Raw genomic sequence first — 22055 nt, 5'->3', positions numbered from 1 at the left:
CAGCTCGTTCTAGGACTACTCTATTTGGAACTTTGTCCTGCCCGGTGATACCAAGAATGCGTTATGAGTCAACGCATATGGAAGGTGTTCAGCTTTATTTATTATGTATTTATTTATTTAATTTATATCCCGCCTATCTGGTCGGGTGAGGACCACTTCCTCTCCTGCTGTGCACAAAGGGTCCAGGACTCGCTGCAGTATAGGAGTGTGCTCAGGACACAGGCTCTATAGACCTGGATCTTGGTATATGCCGTCTACTTTCTACTGAGCCACACTCTCTTTGTGAGTCTAGAGAACATGGTAGCTGCTTTCCCAATGCGTTTATCCAGCTCAACATCTAAGGAGAGAGTGTCAGAGATCAGCCAAGGTACACAAAGTCACGAACAACCTCCAATTCTTGCATGGAGATGGTAATAGAGGGAGGTGAGTCCACACCCTGGCCCATGAATTGTGTTTTCTTCAGGCTGATTGTTAATCCAAATCTGAGGTAAAACACTTACTGTATTTTTAATAGGGACTCAGACTTGGTACCAAAGACTTGGGACTCAGACCCAAAGACGTGTCAACAGCCCTGCCAGGTAGCTCTTACTCTCCCAAAGGTCTTCTGACTGCTTCTTCAGAATGTCCTCCTTGGAGTTGAAACCTCTCTGTGCTGGTCCCGTGTTCAAGAGCTGCCGAGTACAATTAGTATGGAACAGACTCGCTCACCTTCTGGTGGCTCTGGGCTGGATGCTATCAAAGGTTGATTCTTGCTTGCAGACCACTGAGCTGTCAAGAGACCATCCAGCTGGCCTGCTCTTCCAGTAGAAGAATCAGATGGACTCAAAGAGAGGCTGTGGCTACAGGACACAGTGACCTGATGATGAAAGGGATTATACAGGAGCCTTGGGAACCTTGGACCCCAGAGGTTGGGAAAGTTACTTTTTTGAATACAGCTCCCAGAACTGCCCAGCTGTTGTAGCACAGATGGTGGCCATGCTGGTCGAGGGATGTTGGGATTTGTAGTTCAAAAAGCTACCTTTCAGGCTGTGCTGAATAGCAGGAAAGGAACCAGGAAGGGTCCCTTCCTGTCCTCTCGGTTGACGGTCGTTCAAGGAAACAGAAGGCTGAGGCTGATGTTTCTGAATCAGATCCAGCTGTTCCCTTGCTCTTGAAACACAAGGGGGCATGCAGGGCTGACCCAAGGTATTTTGCTGCCTGAGGCAAAGGGCAAGATGGACTACCTCTGCAGTTCTTTGCACAAAAGCTGTCCAGACTGCCTACATTATGACCAGGACTTGGAAAGTTACTTTAAAAAAATATATCATTTTAAAAGAGTTTGAACTGGAGTTATACTTGAAAAATGTCTATCAAAATGCGCTTTAAAAGTAATATGTGAAAATAATCAGAAAATATTACACAAAACACCAGTAAAGTAACATTTGTTCTGCTCCTTATATTGCTTGTGTAATGTAACTTGGTCACATGCTCATTGCTCCAAAAAGCAACCAATTAGTCGTAACTAAGTGGATGAAATCGTGTTCCATAATTCATGCCCATGTGAGTCCAAGGCCATCATCAGCAGAGACATGTTTTTGGAAATTGAAATTCTCTATTTCTGTCCCCAGCTCCTGTGTTATGCCTTCCATCATTGCAAAACTGTGGGAGCCACAGGACGGGAGGAGAAAATCTTTAAATCCCAGAAACTGGTAGCACTGGTCAAGTCATCCTGGCAGAAGTGATTTTCGGTGATCAGAGACTTCCTTCTCCTGTCTCGCAGCTCCCACAGTGTCCTGATGATGAAAGGGATTATGCAGGAGCCTCGAGAGCCTCAGAACTAGAGTAGGAAATGTTTTATTTCTGAAAGAAATGACCCCGCTGATGATGCCATCAGCTCTAATCGATTGTAAATTATGCAACAAGGCTTCACCCATCACCTCTCAGCCTGCCGTGCCCCTGAGAGCAGCCGCATGGAGGGCAGATGCACCAAGCAGGGTCACATGATAGACTGTACAGTATCGACCTTTGTCTGCTGCTCAGAGATCTGCTGCCTGCTCCAGCCTACCAAATAGCAGGGCCAATTCTGGGGATTCTGTGAGAAGAAGAAGAAGAAAAATAACCAAGTGGTCGTGCCATCACCCTGGAATTTCATGAAAACCGCCAGGATTTGATTGCTCTTTTCTGGGCCAAGCAAGACTCTCCCGAGAGATTCTTTAGAGCAGAGCCATGTTGTAATTCTGGATCTCCCAGGACTGTTGCACATTGAGCCTTAAACCAGTGCCCCATACCATCCCAGGCCAGTGCACCTGCGAACAACCCACTATTCCCTCAGGGTTTCAGGGGTGGCTGAAGCAAACCTTTGTCCCACCAGCTTCCTGCTACGATGCACCGATCCTGGCATTTCCTGGGTCAGAAAGAAAGTTGGCTCTCCCCCTCGGAAACTGGCACCCCGGGTCAAATTGGACCAGATGCCTTTGCTCAGGTGCTCAACCCGTATTGTGCAACCCTTAACCAATTGTCTACGTGAATATTTGCATTGCAACGGATCATAAAGCCATTTGCTATTTTACACCCAAGCAAATATCACAGGTTTCCCACAAACAAGCTGTTTTCCTTGTTCCTGTCATGGATATTTGGTATATAAGGACCACCTGCTGAGGGTTCACAACACCTTCCTTGGCAGAAGGCAGCAGCTGAGGATCCTCTTGTGAGTACACAAGACAAGTAAGGTAAGGAGCCAGGCGGTACTCCTCGGAGGCTGAGACTCCCAAGGTTTGCTTCTCTCAAAATAGCCATCCAGTTTGATTTCACAGCTTGAGAATTATCTATCACAGGTTGCTGTTAATTTAATTTAACTTTATTTTAAATGAAGATTGAGCTTAATTTATTGCTAGATACCGACCACGGTGGGGCACGTTGTATGTAAAAATTCAGTGATCCACGTTGATTCAGCATCGGCACACTAAAATCTTTAAAACCAATTGGATCACAAGGACCTGTTTGATCCTAAGTATTGACTTCTCTGCTCGCTTGAGGGAGATGTGAAATGTTTCTCGGCCACAGAGGATCTTGGTTGGTTGCAGTACTTGGAAGGCTTAAAATGTGGACTACTCCACCTTAGATCCCAACCAGCATGGGTGCTGTGGTCCTCAAAGAGTAATCTTACTAAGCTTTGGTCTGTTGCCTCTTTGCTCATCTTTCTGTATTTGCACGCCTCTCCTTTCAAGGGAGTGAACCGTCATTTGCTTTTTTGGTAACCTTGTGTTGACCACCAGCAATACTTTCACAGGGATCAGAATGAAGATGCTTACGTTCTGGGCCGGTCTTCTCCTCTGTGGTCTCCTGCCTTCCTCCCAAAGCACAGGGGGACTTCCAGCTTCTTCTTTAGTTGAGTTGGACATTAATGCTCTGCAGAACGGTGAGCATCTGAATCTCTCTCTCTCTCTCTCTCTGTGTGTGTGTGTGTGTGTGTCTCTCTCTCTCTCTCTCTCTCTCTCTCTTTGTACGAAAAGGGAGAGAAATAGAGAGGGAGACTTCATTGCTGTTTTATAAATCATGGAACTACAGTTTACTCAGAAACATGAACTCACAAGCCCCCCCCGTGTGTGTGTGTGTGTGTGTGTGTGTGTGTGTGTGTGTGTGTTTTGTACACCTTCACCCCTCAATTTTCTGCCCAGCCCCTAAGAGCTTAAAATCTTCACAGGTGGTCCAAAGGAGCACACCCAAACCAAGCCGATGTCCCACTTCCTGGCTCACCATCAAAATTGATATTCTGGTCTTAATTTCTTAAACCACGAGGGTGTACTCTTGTGTTATCTCTGGACAGAGCTTGGTATCCTTTTCTCGACTGAAGCTCCCAAAAATGATACCCATGCCACCTGGGAGATGCTAAGAACAATGGCGCCCGAAAGGACCCTTTTCATTACCTCTAGACCAGGGTTTCCCCATCTGGGTCTCCAGGTATTCTTGAACTACAATTCCCAGAAATCCTGGCCAGCACAGCTAGTAGTGAAGGCTTCTGGGAGTTTTAGTCCAAGAACATCTGGGGACCCACAGTTGGGAACCACTGCTCTAGTTCTCTCTGTCCTGTGAAATCCTTTCCTACCCAAAACCAGATGTGTGAAGAAGGGCGGTGGCTTGCTATGGCCTGATAGAGAGATCCTCTTGCCAGCCACAGAGTTGGGCTTAAACTCTTTGGCAGCAGCCCAAGAGTCTTTGTGGGAGGCAGAAGACCTGTTCAGGCATTCACCAGGTCCCCTTGACGCCTTGAGATAGGAGTCCCTCTCCCCCAACCCCATTGTCGCTTTCCCCAAGTGATTCACTCAGATTTTTCCGGGGTCCAAGAATGTCCATGCAAACAGAGATCTCTCTTTTTTCCACTCCTTGCCATCGCATGAAGAAAGCAGTGATGGAGCGCTGGAACCATGTGCTTCCCTCTATGCATGTTGAGAAAACTGACACCCTAGGGCCAGAGTTTCCATAGTCCTACAACTGTGCCATTACCGCACTCCTTAAGGGTCGTTTTCTGAAAGAAGTAGATGGTGAGGTTTTCGGAGTTCCAATTCTAAGTCTTGTCCAAGGTCTAGCCTGTGGAAGGTTCTGAGAAAATTTCAGGGTGGAACAAAGAGAGCGGGGTGTGTGTGTGTGTGTGTGTGTGTGTGTGTGTGTGTGTGTGTGTGTGTGTGTGTGTGTGTGTGTGTGTGTGTGTGTGTGTGTGTGTGTGTGTGTGTGTGTGTGTGTGTGTGTGTGTGTGTGTGTGTGTGTGTGTGTTCGTCCTTAAGCCAGGAAGACGTTCTGTAAATGAAAACCCGGACTGGAGAGTAGTGATGAGGTTGACCAAAGAAAGTGGTGCTACTGCTTGTGGTGGTGAGGACGAGGATGAGGAGCAGTGTCGAAACTGAATTCTGTTTCATTAACTTTCCCTCTCCTGTGTAAAATGCCATCAACCCTCAACAGCCCTTGGAACATCAATGGGCCAAGATAATCTACTGGGCAACCTTGTGGGACAAGTACTTGGAGGAGGAGGAGGAGGAGGAGAAGGTCTACTTGGAAACATCCTGGGAGGAGGAGGAGGAGGAGGTCTACTTGGAAACAACGGTCTGCTCGGTACTGGTCTCCTTGGAGGCAATGGAGGTCTCCTTGGAGGCAATGGAGGTCTCCTTGGAGGCAATGGAGGTCTCCTTGGAGGCAATGAAGGTCTCATTGGGTGAGTTACCTATTTTTGGGGAAAGGATAGGAAAATGCACCCTTCATTGAGTTGCCCTTCTAGGGATATCTATGCAAGAGAAGGATAAAACTTTCCTCATCCGTTAAAGTGAGGTCCTTTGGTCAGGGGGAAAGGAATGAAAAACAATATTCCCAGAAAGACATCTTTGTTTTTGTAAATCAGACTCAAAACAAAAGAAAAATCTGTACATCCAACAATGCATCGTAACAAGAACATAAATGACAAATACATTCATAACTCAAATGTACCGTATTACCCACCACCTTTGGGGTTAGATATTAATTTGTGCATGCGTGCATGTGTGTGTGCGTGTGTACACAAACACACACATACAAACATATTTTCTGTCAGCTGCCCCATGTCTTTTCAAAAATATAATGACTCTTGTTTTGGAGTATAACCTTTAGGTTTAATAAATACATGTTCTAAAAAAGCATTCCAGATCCCATTAAGACTATTTTCTTTCAGTAATCTTTTTCTAACTTTCAATTCACACGTGAATTTATCATTCATGATTAAATTCCACATCTCACTGCACTATTCTTCCAAACTCAATGGATGATTATTTTTTCCAATTCCTTGCAAGTATCAATCTTGCTGCTGGCAACACAATAGTGGTCAGTTCCATTTTTCACCTGTCCAGTTGACTTGTTTCTAAATATGGTTGTTGTGGGTTTTTCGGGCTCTTTGGCCGTGTTCTGAAGGTTGTTCTTCCTGATGTTTCACCAGTCTCTGTGGCCGGCATCTTCAGAGAATACCTACTCCAGTCCTCTGAAGATGCCAACCACAGAGTCTGGCAAAACGTCAGGAAGAACAACCTTCAGAACATGGCCAAAAAGCCCGAAAAACCCACAACAACCATCAGATACCGGCCGTGAAAGCCTTCAAGAATACATTGTTTCTAAATATATTTAACAAAGCTATCATTGGACTTCTTTGTATATCTGTCCCTATGATTTTGTGTCCCACCATGTCCTTTGCAAAGAACCCACAGAGGAGGGACCAGGGTGGGTGTTATAGGGCAGTGGTCCCCAACCTTGGGCCTCCAGATGTTCTTGGACTTCAACTCCCAGAAGTCCTAGCCAGCAGAGATGGTGGTGAAGGCTTCTGGGAGTTGTAGTCCAAGAACATCTGGAGGCCCAAGGATGGGGACCAGTGTTATAGGGGACACTGTTTCCGCCTTCAAAAGGCAACCAGGAAGTTGCCCAGTGTCCCGTGTGAACTGACAATACACCCAGAATTTTCTGCAAGGTGGAGAAGTCCCACCACACCGATCTAAGAGTTCCTTGGCACACATTTGGTGTGGAAGGATAACACACGGTGGCTCCTTGTGAGAAACCACTGGAAAGCAATAGGTCTACAGACTGGTGGATGACGGAACCAGCCTGAATCCCTGAACCGTTAGCATGGATTGATTCCCCCTGAAACCCTCCTTTACCTGATACCTCCTTTCGGTAGTTTGATTCAAAATATGTACGCTCTCCTTACGCCACTGTTCTCGCTCCTTTGCTCTGAGTAACGGCACACCTCATTTTCAAATTCGTTGTGCATGCACGCGCACCTCTACGGGCACCTGTCCGGCTGCATTTGAAAGGCAGGAATCATTTTCTGTGCAGGATTGCCATCCCAGGTCCCTCCCTAACAGCCAGATCCTGGGTGTGCATGTGGGGCTGGGGGTGGGTGGGGGTTTAGGGAGAAATGTGCCATGTTTTAGCCTTCAGGGTTGTCATTTCTGCTTCTGACTTGCTCTCTTTCCCATTCCAGCTTGAAGATTGTATCTGCGTCACCTCTACAGCTTTCCTTGACTGTAATGCCACCCAATAAGATTGGAATCAGCCTCAGCACCAACCTGAAAATCAAGGCCAATTTGTGAGTCAGCTTCCTTCCCTCCCCCCCCCCCTCGTCTTCTCATTACCTCCCCATTGCCAGAAGGCAATTTGGAAAAGGATATCTTGCCAGGCTATTTCTAGGGTAATCAAGGGGTGGAGCCCGGAGCTCAGTGCCACACAAAGGGCGGAGCGGCACCCCTCCTGCATCTTTCGGCTTGAGTCTCTATGACTGAACATGGGGGAAGGAAAGGGGAAACGTGCTCATCTGGTGTCCAGAGAGGAGGAGACTCTGCTCTGTACCGCAGAATGAACCTCCCAGGTCTTTCCTGCTGCAAAGTCATTGACAAAAACTATTGAAATCTATAATGGGAGACTTCTTTCTGTGACTGTCCATGATTCTTCACCCACACAGACATGGAGCATTAGAAAGGGGGGGATGTATCACCACCTCAGATCCAAGGGGGGCGGGGAACAAAGGAGAAATGAAGGTGGCGGGAGAATAATAAGTGAAATTGTAGAGATGGGGTGGAAGGTTTCTCCCAACTTCTTTCTTTCTTTCTTTCTTTCTTTCTTTCTTTCTTTCTTTCTTTCTTTCTTTCTTTCTTTCTTTCTTTCTTTCTTTCTTTCTTTCTTTCTTTCTTTCTTTCTTTCTTTCTTTCTTTCTTTCTTTCCTTCCTTCCTTCCTTCCTTCCTTCCTTCCTTCCTTCCTTCCTTCCTTCCTTCCTTCCTTCCTTCCTTCCTTCCTTCCTTCCTTCCTTCCTTCCTTCCTTCCTTCCTTCCTTCCTTCCTTCCTTCCTTCCATCCATCCATCCTCCTGCCTGCCTGCCTGCCTGCCTGCCTGCCTGCCTGCCTGCCTGCCTGCCTGCCTGCCTGCCTGTCTGTCTGTCTATCTATCTATCTATCTATCTATCTATCTATCTATCTATCTATCTATCTATCTATCTATCTATCTATCTATCTATCTATCTATCTATCTATCTATCTATCTATCTATCTCGGCCAAAGAAGGATGACATATCCACTCTGAAGGGTAAGAGAAGCTTCTTAAGTGACAACCATGGACAAAACAGCCTGTGCAGCTTTTCCCCTTTGAATGGTGGGCCATCTATAAGGGCTGTGTTTACTCTCAGAGTCAAGGTCAGCAGGCACAACAAATGCTGGCTGCATTATAATTATTTGTGATTCGGATGCTGGTCCCCTGAGGAAGAAGCCAGGAGGACCTGGAAATGTGAAACACATTTCTGAAACTAGAATGGGTCAAGAAAGGGCACCCTATCTGATTTGCCTGCATTTTCCAGGCTCGGGGGTCAGCTGCTGGAGCTCGACGTGGCCGTGAACATCACAGGAAGTAGCCGACTGGTGCAAGACCCAAATCAGCCTGCTCGGATTGTTGCATCAGATGACTGCAATGTCCAAATCAAGCTTGGGTCCAGGTGAGTGGTGCTCATAAATCTCCATGAAGTTTTGGGGAATCCTTCTCTGTATCTCAGTGGTTTTAAAAAAAGTCCTAAGTCTTTGGTCCGGCCCCCCAGGCCCCTGCCAGTCCAATTAGCCCCCTGCGAGATTCATGATGCTGTTCATTGTTGCTCCATGGCCGGCTGAGGGGTTTAGGGAGTGGAAGAGCTTGAAACCCAGGATTTCAGGTATGCACACAGGTTTCAGGGAAAACGAAACACACATAAAGTCTAGAGTGATTTTAAGACGAATAGATTTATTAACGTGAGTTGTAGAGGATCTATTTACATACACAGTAGGCAAGGTGGATGGGGCTGGAGAATGGATGAACTGGGAAACAGAAGAAGGCATCTGAGGCCTTTTTAAAAGGTAGATTAGGTTAACATCCCGGGACTCTGTTTAATAACAGCAAGGCAGTCGAATCTGTAGGCGATTGTACAACGACTGGGCTTTTATTATATTCCGTGTTTCTGAAGAAGAGGATCGCAAGCTCGCAATGTACAAATGCAAAAGCTGAACAAGAATGCTCACGGGGAAAGAGAAAGGGACTCGCTTGAAATGCGACACTGGGAGCGAGCTTTGTGGCTCCTCAGATAGAATAATAATGGGGTCTAGGTCAAATCAAGTTAAAATTCTCCCTAGAGGGAAAAAGAGATGAAACTGAGCAATCACGCCCTGAGCCATGTAGGACATGACAAGGCTCCATGGAATAAGCAGAGATGCTGGGAAAAGTTGGAGGCAGCAGGAAAAGAGGGAAACCAAGCAAGAGATGAACAGACTCAGTAAAGGAAGCCACAGCCCTGGGTTTGTAGCGCTGTTGAAGACACAGCCTTTTGGAAGTTGCTCATGTATTGGGTCACCGTAAGTAACAGGGTACTTGACAGCATGTAGCAACAATCGCCTAGAATAGACACGCTCTAGATGGGTGGGTATATAAATCAAATCAATCAATCAATCAATGTCAGATAAAGATCCTGAGTTTATTCAGGATAGGAATGAAGAACAAACTCATTGGGTTTAGATTCGCCTACGAAAATGCCCGTGCCTCCTTCCCAGTGAGGGCCAGCGGGACCGAACATGTCTCGCCTAGTTTTTCACATTGCCTTGAAGTCAGCTTCAGCGTAGGTTGAACAAAGCCGCTGCCTGGCATGAGGCAGTTGCAGAGGGGCAGACCAAAAATATAACTTTTCCAAGTTCTGAACAAGATGAGGTCCGACTACTTTCTTTTAGGGCTATTGTTGCTGCTTTTCACGTTTCTATTTTTATTTGTGCTTTCTGCTTTATGGGTTCTAACCCGCCCAGAGTTATTTATTTATTTATTTATTTATTTATTTATTTATTTATTTATTTATTTATTTATTTATTTATTTATTTATTTATTTATTTATACCCCGCCTATCTAGTCAATTGTGACCACTCTAGGCGGCTTACAACATGCAGTTAAAAAATAAACATATAACAAACCACATCACAGATAATAATTTACATAAATTAAAAGATAGAATAAATTTTTTCCCCAAAGATGGCGAGAAACGGGATATATTATAACAGAAAAAGAAGGTATTAGGTAGAAAGGGGGAAGGCCTGCCTAAACATCCATGTTTTCAGTTGTTTCTTGAAAATACCCAGCGAGGGAGCTGCGCGAATGTCAGGAGGTAAGTTGTTCCAGAGGCGAGGAGCCACCGCCGAGAAGGCCCGGTTTCTTGTCTTTTCCTTCCGGGCCTCCCTCGGCGTCAGGCTCCTCAGCCTCACCTCCTGACTCGCTCGGGTGACACGGGTAGAACTGGGTGGGAGTAAGTGTTCCGCCAAGTAATGCCGTGACACTAAAGGGAGCAGGATACATATTGAATTAATTAATGAACAAATGAACAGACAGACAGAAAAACAAGCGAAGGAACGAACGAACGAACGAATGAATACTGCAAAATGAGAGATTGCTATTTGCTGTTAACGTCCATAGCCATAGCCACATTCACCCGTGGTAAAAAGCATCAACGCTGCATAAAGGGTATGGTGGCAACCTTAACCTCTGGTCACTTTTTGCCTTTCCTAGTTTGCTCTCTGGGCTCATCAATACGGTCTCGAATGTCTTGAACAACGCCCTCCCTGCTGTGGTGAGTCTTCCAGAAGCTCTCCTCATTTGGATCTCTTGTCCTTCCCCCCTTTTAAAAGCTTCTTAGGTTTGCTGAGTGGAGAGACTCAGGACAGCCCCTTGCAGGCGTAGAGGCAATCCCAGCCTGACCTGCTCCCTTCCAGCCCCCCCCCCGACAAAAAGTTAGGGATGTTGACGACTCTTGGGGTCTGAATCCCAAGACTGAGTTTTTGCTGCCAAGCCCCGGGTCGGAGTCCCTATGGAAAACAAGCTTGCCCACCCCCAGGAAAAAAAGGAGGGTGCGGGTGGGTTCTGGGCTAGGAGCCCAATCCAAGTCATTGAAAAAACAACAACAACCCAAATCCGAGTCGAGTCACTGGTGCGAATTAAGTACAACTTGACAGCAACTCCATTTCCCATGCCTGGGAAGTGTCTGGATGCTACAGCACCTCAGATCCACTGGCCAGAATCACTGAGCACCTGGGAGTGGGTGGATTTGTGACCTCACGTTCAATACAAGGCAGTTTCCAGCACGAGAGGACAGGAGGAGCCCCTGTTGCTGGTCCGTCTTCCTTAGTTCTCTTTCTCCCTAAAGCTTGCAGCGCAGACTGGAAGCAATGCAGGAGGGGAAAAAGCTGAACTTGTAGATGGTCACCCTTCTTGATGTCCAGCACTTTCCTCCGTGTGAAGGAAGAAAGTTCATCCAGCTCCTTGTTGTTTCAAGCCCTCCTGATGTGTCCTAGATCAACAGTTCCTATTTCTTGTTTTTTTCCCTTCCTTCCTTCCTTTCCTCCCTCCCTCCCTCCCTCCCTCCCTCCCTTCGCTCAGCTTTACCCATGCAGGATTGGCTTATTGTTCACTCGACCAGAGTTACTCATTACATACCTCCCAAAAAAGCTCTGATACCAGTTCAGTTCTCATCTCAACACTATTTTTTCTCCTCTCCCTTGCAGCTCTGTCCAGTTCTGACTTTGGCCACGGGTTTGTTGAACGGTCTTATTGGCACTGTTGACGGTATGTTGTTTGGGAAACTTCTTTCTTTCTTTCTTTCTTTCTTTCTTTCTTTCTTTCTTTCTTTCTTTCTTTCTTTCTTTCTTTCTTTCTTTCTTTCTTTCTTTCTTTCTTTCTTTCTTTCTTTCTTTCCCTTCCTTCCTTCCTTCCTTCCTTCCTTCCTTCCTTCCTTCCTTCCTTCCTTCCTTCCTTCCTTCCTTCTCTTGATCCTATATGAGATCTGTGCATTTTGTTAGCCCTGAGCAAGGACACTAATGGAATTTAGGCAGATGCTTATGTTGAAGGCAGTAGAGGGGTGAAAATGAAGACATGAATTAGATCGACTTAAATCAGGGTCTTGAATTAGTCAGGCCTGGCAAAGACATTCTGGAGATCATAAATAAATAGGGCTCTCCCTTTGGAAAGGGCTCGAGGGCTCACAGCAACAGCCCAGACATCTCTGTTTAAATTGAATAATCAGGGATGTCCAAAATGCATCTGTTGTGACATTCTCAAAGCGATATTCCTTACCTGAAATGCTCACAGCCTTCTCCCTCCATCAGAAAAAAATCTTCAAAGTTTTGCTTGTTGAATGTATTCTCGAAGGCTTTCACGGCCGGGATCTGATGGTTGTTGTGGGTCAGGAAGAACAACCATCAGGACACGGCCAAAGAGCCCGAAAAGCCCACAACAACCATTTTGCTTGTGGCTTTGGCTTTCTCTGATTCCTTTCCCCCTTGGCAGGTGGTAGAGATTTCAATTCTGACCCATCTCACAAGAAAAATGAGAAACAATGTGTTGCCCCCCCCCCGCCACCACCTGTGTGCAAAATGTAGAAATATATGTGGGGACCCACTTGGGAAGAGTCCTCGCAGCTGCAAGGACAACTTTCTGCAAAACTAGGATAGCTGCTCCTTTGCGGTGAGGACCTTGAACCATAAGATGCATTGGGTGGGTTGTTTCTACCTTGTGGCTCAACCGTCGGGGTCCTTCTCTGCTTGCTTTGTGTCCCTGCATGTCCATGAGGGCTTTGTTTCAAAACAGGAGAGGAGATTCCATTTGAGCCATAGTATTATGGGCAGTTTGCCGAAACCTTTATAACAAAATGCAACTCCACTCTTTGCCTCATTCTGTTGCTAAAGGCAGAATTTCTGGCTAGGAAGATAACAGACCCTTGACCAGCTACCCTCCCATGTCGAAATATTCTGTCTTTACAAGTGTGGAAAGTGTAAAAAAAAAGTTTGCCACCCTCCTAGCATGGCCCCCAGAGGTACATTGCAAGTTCTGTTATTTTACACAATCTGTTTTGCGTGAACCACTTTCCCGTAACATTTGTGAAGCTGCTGCTAGCAGGCGGCCCTTCAGGATCATTGGGAGATGTTTGCTGTTCCTCAGGCTTCTGTTTCTTTTCCATCCAGGTGTGCATCCTGTGGAGGGTGTCGGATCAGTGGAGTACCTTCTGGGCAGCATTCTCCAGTCCAGTGGGGATAAACTCATGCTGGACCTGGACGTGAGACACCTTTTCCATGTTTTGTTTTAGTTCTTGCGCCGAGTAGACAAGTAGTGGGCAAGTTGGCAAATAGAGGAAATGCAATCCAGCCTTCTTGGCAGCTGCTTCCCAACAAACTACAGTGGTGCCTCGCTTAACAACGTTAATTCATTCCAGCGAAATCGCTGTAGAACGAAAACACCGTAAAGCGAAAATTAAAAAGCCATTGAAATGCATTAAAACCCGGTTAATGCGTTCCAATTGGCTAAAAACTCACCGTCCAGCAAAGGTCCTCCATAGGGGTGGCCATTTTCTGGTGCCTGTGCAGCGAAAAATGGCTCCTAAACACAGCGGGGAGCCATTTTGTACACCCGGTGGCCATTTTGAAAACTGGACAATCAGCTGTTTTGATCATCGTAAAGTGAAAATCAGTCCCCGAAACTGGGAACCAATCATTGCGCAGCGAAATTTCCCCATTTAAAACATCGTCGTGAAGCTTATTCATTGTAATGCAGGGTAAGCGTTAAGTGGGGCACGACTGTACTAAGAGTACAGGGCTCCCAGGCTCATGTTGTAGGCATCAGAGTCGCTGCAACTTCCACGGATTTTAGCTTTGTTAGAAAAGAATTTTTTAAAAGTTCTCCAGGCATTTTTTTAATTAAAAAAATCACTTTAGCACAACATTTCACCCAAATTTGGTTTCAGGAGGCCCTCCCCACAAAATGTTCTTTGGAAAATCTTTGGGTTGGTGCAGTGTGATGTAGCAGAGGCAGGATTTCTATGACATGTCACACTTTTTTTCCCCCTGCAGCCTATGCTTGAGAGAATGGGTGGGCTTGAACCTGTTGATGAGTCATCCGGTGAGAAAGGCCAGATGACCCATAAACAAGTTTGAACTTGCTTCTCAGTTCAAATGTAGGTTGCAGAAAAAAGGTGACATGTCATAGAAACCCTCCCCCCTAGTGTTGAGTATTTATAGCAGCAAAAGGAACGGGGCTACTTCTATAGTCAACATAACTCTTTAGGAAAGTGTTTTGCTTAGTTTGCTCCATGGAAAGTCCCAGCTCTGGTCCTTGGTACATCCTGCTTCAGGTAACAAAGCTGGACATGACGTCCTACCATCTGAGAGTGGGCGCCACTTCTTTTCAGTAGAATCAGGTCAGCTTGAATGAAAGAGAACTCTGAAAATGTAGGTGGGGTGCCTACTTCCAAGTAACCCTGAGGTCCCCTGATCATCTTCTTGGTCAGAAAAGAGGTCTCTGATTCCTCCTCTTCTTTCAATGCAACAACACATTGGGTATTCTTTAAAAGGCCAAGCTTCACCCCACCTCATTTGTATGTAGGGGCCCCGTGATTTTTTAAAAGAACAAGATAGGTCCAGTTAGAGCAAGGTGTAGGCAGAGTGAAATTGTGTGAAAGCAGAGGAAGGGTGCAAACGATGGCATGCTTCGTCTGCTTTGGCCCCCAAGCTGTACCTTTTGACCCATCTTCTCTGCGGACACGGAAACCATGGAGGTAACATAGGCTGAAATTGGGGGGGCAGGGACTGGTTGCTTGAAAGCACCAACATGGCAAGATTAAACAATAACCACCCCTACAAATGATCTAATGGCATTTAGGCCATCAGCGGAGGTGTTCATTTCCTCGGACATAATGGGAGCAATCTGGTCAAGGGACCGTGCGCCCATGCCCTCCACTTGTATCCAAAATAGTGAGCAATCTTTTTGTGAAAAACATATTTGTAGCTCTGTAGTTGGTTGAAAGAACTGCTTCTGCTCGTGTGCACACACGCACCCATGGGAGCAATGCCGGGAGCGGCTCTGAAGTCAACAGTGCAATCAATCCACTCTGGGTTTTAATCCAAACTTTACAGGAGATATGCAAAATGCTGAACCCTATCCTTCCAAACTCATTTCAGTACCTTGGACAGCTCCTTTGATGTTCCGAGTAAAAACCAGGGTGGATTCTCCGCTTCACTGATGCCAGAGCCACTGGCCATTCCTCTGGGGACGGTTGCGCCTCTTTCTTCCACTTGATATGTTCACACTACTGTGCTTTTGGTCTATCTGGGGCATACTTTGGTGGCATCCAGAATGTTGGCTCTTAACGTTGATTCTTCTGACTTTTCTTCCAGGTGGGACTTCTCGATTCTTCAGGCAACAAAGTTCCGCTTCCCCCAATGAACTCCATTACTCTGCCTCCAACTCGGCCTGGGGACCACACCTCCAGAGTGCTTTTGAATACAGAACTTATTTCCTCTTTGATTGATCTGCATGTGAAGAAAGGATCCTTCAACAGAGACATCACAGGAGAGGTGATCCACCCAGGTCCAAACCACCCACCCAGAATTATCCCAGCTAGCAGGTGTCACTTCACTGAAACTGCTGGCTGGGAGAATTCTGGGAACTGTAGTAGTCGTAGTCGTAGTCGTAGTCGTAGTCGTAATAATAATAATAATAATAATAATAATAATAATAATAATAATAATAATAATAATAATAATAATAATAATAATAATAATAATAATAATAATAATAATAATAATAATAATAATAATAATAATAATAATAATAATAGAATAACAGAATCATGAAGTTGGCAGGGGCGTATAAGGCCATGGAGTCCAAACCCCTGCTCAGTGGAGGAATACAAATCAAAGCAGATCTGCCAGGTGGTTGCCTACATTTCTCTTGAATACCTCCAGCATTGGCGCACTCACCATTCTCGAGATCACAGGTTCCCTTGTAGTACTGCTCTAACAGTTAGGAAGTTTTTCCTCACTGTTTGGCTTCCTTTAACTTGAGCCCATTGTTGTGTGTCCTGCACTCTGGGATGGCTGAGAACAGATCCTGCCCCTCCTCTGCATGATAGCTTTTCACATACAGTGGTGCCTCGCATAGCGAGGTTAATCCGTTCCGGATTAACCCTCGCTATGTGAAAACATCGCTGAACGGGGCAGGAAAAGCCATTGGAACGCATTAAACATCGTTTAATGCATTCCAAAAGGCTCCTTTATTCACCATTCAGCAATGTTCCAGGATGGCCGGCAGCCATTTTCGCGCCCTCCCCTCACTTAACGAGGGCACGAAAACGCTGCGCACGGCCATTTTGGGGCTTCCGGCGGCCATTTTGGACCTGCCGAACAGCTGATCGGCAGGTCGCAAAGCGAAGGTCGGTAAGCGAACCGCATACCGACCTTCGCTATGCGAGTTTCGCCCTATCTAAAGCTCGTTCAGCTATCGCATTAGCGATCCCAAAAAAGGTATCGCTATGCAATTTCATCGTTGTACGGTGCACTCGTTAAGTGGGGGGAAAAAAGAATTTAGGAAAAGGATTGTTGACAGAGGAACACAGGAGTGTTAATTAAGAGACCCCTTCCCTTTAAGCCAATTCTCTGGTATGCCATCAGTAAAAACCCAAGAGGAGCCTGGAAGCTGGGTCAGCTCTAAGGCCCAGTCCAAAGTCCTGTTCACAAAGCAGCCAGCGGATCACCTGGGGCAGCTGATTGGTTGGCTATTGTGTGAATCAGACGGTGTGAATCTGATGGTGGACTAGGTGGGCCTGTGACCGACCCCTCATCGGTCTTTTTTATGCTCTCGCTACTATGTTCTTACCAATACTGAAATGCCTGGGGTTCAAATCCCAACTCGGCCTAGTATTGTTGATCTGGTTAATGTCAGCCTCAGTTGTGCTCCTGTCAATTGGGAACAGCTGGCCTTTAAGGCAACATTTCTTGGTTGACTCTCAAGAGGATGCGTGTCAAGGGAAGCCACCCAATTGGGCTGCAGGGATTGGGCCAGGTGTTCATTGCATAGAAGAGACATCCGTGCGCTCACTTTGGCTTTGGCTTTCCTTCCCTCCAACTCCAGGGGTCTTCTTCGCTGGCCGCCTCTGCGCTTCAGTCCGTGCTACCTGAGGTAAGGTATTTCTGCCGGGCGTGTCATTTTCCAAGAATGTGTCTCCTGCATCTTCAGCACTGCCTGCCTTGCATCTCAAGCCCTTTCCCTTTTTTTTTCCCTACAGGGGACTCTTCCAGCTAATTCGGTTCTGAAGGTCTCCATTAACACTGGCGAAACTCCACTAGTGACAGTGGAGAATACAGATATCAACGTAAAACTTCCTGTTGATGTTACTGTGTCAGCCCAAACAGACAGTGGTCTTGTGCCCCTCTTTGCGGCGGATGCGGTAAGTCAGATGATGACCAGTTCCGGACTATTGACCAAGAGGTGAGGAATCTCGGGTGGCAGGCTCCAACAGTAAAAGACAAGCGCGAGACTCCTCTCTAATTTATTGGCTCTGCCTTTCTCATCTCCAACTTCTTATCGCCTGATTACCAACACAGAGTCTCCTTCACAACCGACAGAACTTCAGTAAACCAAAGCCAAGCATCTTATCCAAATGCCTTGGTGTCAGTATCCGAGCACAGTAAATCTCACTAGAGTTGGCTCAGTGGGGCTCCTCTTGTGTAACGTACTGCACTCAGCAACGGGATTTCAGCCACTATCTATTGGGTGAGAGGTGTATGGGAATTTGCGTAGGCAAAGTCAAGCTGTAATATGAAAAGAGAACATCAGAAAGTGTCAAATGCAGGGACATCCAAACCCTTCCTATAGCCATGTGGTCGGGCTATCCATCCAGAAGCCCCCCTCCTCTTCTGCCCATGACTTGAGAAACAGACGCTGGCTGCACTCTGAAGGAAGTGCACTTACCACTGATGCTGATTGCAAAGACAGCGAGCCAGGGGGGGCTCCAAGTCAGCCAGCCAGCTTAGCACCCATTCCCTAACTAGACAGTTCCGTCCTTTCTGGTCCCAAGGAAGGGGACTGGCCAGAGAGCAAAAGTCTTGCTGAATTGTGCCCATTTAAAATAGGGTTGAGTGTTGCTAGACGTCTCCTGATCTTTCACAGCTTGGGGTGAGAAAAGGGCAAATGACTCTGCCCTTTTGGAGAAGTTTGACGCCCCCACCTTGCTCTGTCCACAAATCTCTCCAGCTGATAGCGCCCCCCCCCCCCAGTTTCTTCTTCCTGGATGTGATAACTCCTAGGAGCACAGTGGGGAAAAAGGGACGGGAAAGCAAGACTACATGTACGGTGAAAAAGAAGAACCCCTTCACACAATCACTAAGACTCAAGAGCAAAAGAGGTTCCAGAGGGTGGTAGGGAAAAAATCTATCTCATGCAAAACATTTTTGTTGTGATTTTAGGACATCGACCTGAAGGGACGCATAAAAGTTACAGGAGATACTGTGGGCGTCAACCTTTCTTTGGAGAGGTAAGTGGGTCCCTCTTCCACGATGTTCAACTAACTGTGTCTCCCAGCCCCCATGAAAACAAAGGGCAGACAATGAATTTATGGATTTCCTCAACGGCTTTTGGGCAACGGCCAAGTGGCTTTTTCTTTTGCACCGTTTCCCTTCACTCCAGTCAGACCTGTGCTCGGCTACTTCCCACGGATCAATGTCCTTATTTAAGAAGCCATGGACTTCCATACTTCTTATGGCATCTCACGTAGTCACCCACAAATGTCCACGGATGAAGGTGTACATGGTTGTAAACCAATTGCATAGTGGTGCATTATGTAGACAATAGAATACCAAAGTGATGTGATGTTCCACGTGGGGACACTCACAGTATGGCCCTATACGGTAGATGCAAAACAAGAATCAGAATACAGTATAAGAGTTGCACTTTTTTTAAAAAAAACTATCAATTTATATTGTTGCTGTACACTGCAATTTTTCAAGAGATGTACTGCTGATTTCGAAAGAGGGGTTTCTGATGGCTTGGGCTGTTTACTGCCAATGGTCACGAAAGCTTGTTTACTTTCGTCAGATGCCTAGCCTAAAATTCCACTTGCAGTTTCATCTCTCTTTTTTTTACAGGCTCTCCGTCAGAGTCTCTTCTTCTCAAATTGGCGACATTGATGTAAGTAAACATTTTAAAGGCCCAACATTAAGTTCTAAACCCAGTGGTGAGCCTGGGTTCAAAGTAGCCTCGTTGAATAAATGAGAATTGGCCAAGACAAAACTCTTGCAGATTCCATTGATACAACAGATTGACAATCATGTTTCACCCACAATTGCACTCTAGCCATGATGTGCATTAAAAAAGCACATGTTTCAACCACTGAATTAAAACAAAAATCTTTTATGTTCTGGTCTACCCATTTACAAAGCAGTGGCCCAAGGCCACCCAGAAATGCCCCTAGAAGAAGGGAAGAAGGGGAAACCACTTCTGAGTAGTCCCTACCTGGAAAACTGTGAAAAGGGTCACCATAAAAGAGAATTGATTTGGCACATGTTGTTGTTAGTAGAAGCAGCAGCAGCAGTAATTGTAGTACAGTAGTAGTATTGTAATATGTGGATTATGAATATCAGGAAAAAGTCTTAAATGTGAGAGGAGTATGGCAATAGAGCCAACAACCTCAGGGGAAGGTGGTGAGCGCTCCGACACTGGAGGCATTCAAGAGAAAACTGGACCACTATCTCTCTGATCTGCTTTGATTTGGATTCCTGCCTTAAGCAGGGGGCTGGACTTGATGGCCTTAGAGGCCCCTTCCAACTTCCCTGTTCCGTGACTTTATTATTCTACACTGTTGATATAAATGTTGAAAAATTATAAGCAACTGCTCTCTTTGTTGTAGGCGAATCTCCTCAAAGATTCTCTCCTAAACCTTCTCAGAAACGATTACCTCCCATCATTGAATGGTAAGGCTGCCTTATTCCTACCATTAAGTTGCTTTCGCAGAGTGTTGAAATTCTTCCTGTGGGATTTAGGCGCACATCATATGATGAGAGTCATCCTCTCTTCTTGATTCTGCTCCAGGTATGCTGAGCAATATACTCCCCCTCCCTCATTTCGGGAACATGGACTATGCCAGTGGTGCCGTCGGCAGTGCTGGGGTAAGAGGTCATTTCTTCATTTCTGGAAGTTTTCCCAGACTCTTTCTGGAGCTGGTCCGTGGCACAGGGCCCACAACCTGGGGGTCTCCATCCACCTGAGAACATTGCAAGAGCAGATGGTGCTGTGACCAACTCCAGCCCAGGCCGGTCACCTTTCAAAGCCTCTTTCCAGTAGCACGTCCAACCACCAGACCCCGTGGCTAAAGTGTGAAAGTGACAGCTTTTAATTGCATCCAAACATCCACCTGGGAACAAATTTGAGCCAGAGTTTTCTCTTCACCTACAACAACCAACTAAGATAATTCATACCCTCAGTAGGTTCCTTATCTTCCTCCCTAGCTTTAACTTTTCATCAAATCCATGTCCTCTCCTTTTCATCATAACCCTTATATTAAATTCTTTATTTTATTTTATTTTCTCCCTCCAAACCTCCGGGCTCCTCTCTCTCTTTCATTACGCCAGCCCTCCAGCCCCCTTTTCCTCTGGGCTCCAGAATATTTGATTGATTGATTGATTGATTGATTGATTGATTGATTGATTGATTGATTGATTGATTGATTGGATTTCTATCCCGCCCATCTAAACCAAAGGTGTACTCTGGATAGGCTGACCACGTATGGCACCCAGCCAATCACAAGGCCATCCCGTTGAGCAGCGGACTGGCCAGGATTTCCTTCACAACGACCCTTCTGCTTGCCAAAAAAAATTGGTTTGGGCTTTCCGAATTCAAGAAACTAAATTGAACATTTATGATTTTCAGAACATTCTAGAATTGGGTCTTCAAATTTCAGAATTCTTTTTCGGCCTCCAAAAAATCAATGACTTAAGTGGCCAAACAGGATCTGGACAGCAATGTTCTCTTGCTGTTCCCAAAAGGACCCACTAAATCAACTGCCCAATCGCAGGTGAACACGTATGCCTATTGCACTGATTCAGTGTCTCTCTGGGCTTCCCATTGGGAATATCTAAAGCAGGTGGGGACGGTATGATCTCCTCAGTGAGACAGGAACTGGACAGGATTTTAGAAAAGCAAGACAGACTCCAGAACAGAGATCTGACTATGTCTCGATCTTGTGTCACTTTAACAGAATGCAATTTCAGTCGACCTGCTTCCAGTAGCTGCAAAATGAGTTTGTGGCACAGAATACATTTCTTCCTGCTGTTCCCCGTGGCATCCTGTCAGAAGACTTGGAAGAAACCCTGTCTTATCTATCCATTTCCATTTAAGATGCATAGCGACTTCAATCTGATCCACACCATCTTTTGTTGTTGATGTTATATGTTTCTATAAAACCTCTCCTTGTCCTTAAGCTGGAGAGCTCTCCTTGACATGTAACAGCTTGATTGCTCAATAAAAAGAGGCCAACTTGTCCTGCAGTTCTAGAATGTCTGTGCGTTTTCCTTTTACTTTAATGCACTTGGAGGAGATGGAAGAGTGTACAAGGTATCCCATTTAACAGAAAAATCAACCAGCTAATCACACATTTGTAAAGGAGCATCCTTTGATGACCAGATCTCTGGAACCTGCTAGCGGGGAAATTGGCCTGCCGCCTTTTTAATTGGGAAAAAAAATCACAAATTCATAATTTAGGATTTGTCAACTTTGACGAATCACAAATCAATATATATATATATATTTCGTTTGTGCCCAGCTCTAGGCACTTGCTGTTGGATAGCACATGACAGCAAATGTTTAGACAATGTTTTAACTTAGAAAAATAGAATCATGGAATAATGGAGTCGTAAGGGGCCTCTAAGGCCATCGTGTCCAACCCCCTGTTCAATGCAGGAATCCAAGTCAAAGGAGATCTGCCAGGTAGTGGTCTAAATTTCTCTTGAATTCATCCAGTTTTGGAGTGCTCACCACCTCCCCCCGAGGTCATGGGTTCCATCGTTGTGCTGCTCTAACAGTTAAGAGGTTTTTCCTGAAATTCAGCCTAAATCTGGCTACCTGAAGCTTGAAGCCCATTGTTACAGTTCCTGCACTCTGGGATGACTGAGAACATATTCTTGTCTCTCCTCTGTAGGGCTACCTTTCAAGTCTTTGAAAAGAGCTATCCTCTCTCCACTCAGTCTTCTATAATTACGTGCAG

General features: G+C 45.8%; 1 protein-coding gene across 1 annotated transcript; it reads left to right on the top strand.

Moving 5' to 3' along the window:
• The first annotated feature begins 2616 nt into the window (after nucleotides 1–2616).
• LOC110090907 (BPI fold-containing family B member 3) lies at nucleotides 2617–21339 on the top strand. Its single transcript, XM_020814784.3, has 16 exons — nucleotides 2617–2708; nucleotides 3269–3397; nucleotides 4936–5185; nucleotides 6971–7075; nucleotides 8334–8468; nucleotides 10544–10604; nucleotides 11536–11596; nucleotides 12991–13082; nucleotides 15196–15375; nucleotides 16931–16978; nucleotides 17085–17246; nucleotides 18265–18332; nucleotides 18943–18985; nucleotides 19704–19767; nucleotides 19886–19962; nucleotides 21051–21339. The coding sequence occupies exons 2-16, from the start codon at nucleotides 3277–3279 to the stop codon at nucleotides 21090–21092; spliced, it is 1509 nt and encodes a 502-aa protein (XP_020670443.3). The 5' UTR covers nucleotides 2617–2708; nucleotides 3269–3276; the 3' UTR covers nucleotides 21093–21339.
• The last annotated feature ends 716 nt before the right edge of the window (nucleotides 21340–22055 follow it).

Source organism: Pogona vitticeps, chromosome 4, assembly GCF_051106095.1.
Source record: "Pogona vitticeps strain Pit_001003342236 chromosome 4, PviZW2.1, whole genome shotgun sequence".
Taxonomy (NCBI): Eukaryota; Metazoa; Chordata; class Lepidosauria; order Squamata; family Agamidae; genus Pogona; species Pogona vitticeps.
Note: the sequence above shows the minus strand (reverse complement) of the source record. Positions and strands in the feature narration are given on the sequence as shown.

Bases quoted from the DNA above. Each gene is read 5' to 3' on its own strand.
- LOC110090907 (XM_020814784.3), top strand. From the start codon at position 3,277: ATGAAGATGCTTACGTTCTGGGCCGGTCTTCTCCTCTGTGGTCTCCTG. The intron at 8,469-10,543 runs GTGAGTGGTGCT...TGCCTTTCCTAG, and splicing joins CAAATCAAGCTTGGGTCCAG to TTTGCTCTCTGGGCTCATCA. The intron at 18,986-19,703 runs GTAAGTAAACAT...TCTTTGTTGTAG, and splicing joins CTCAAATTGGCGACATTGAT to GCGAATCTCCTCAAAGATTC.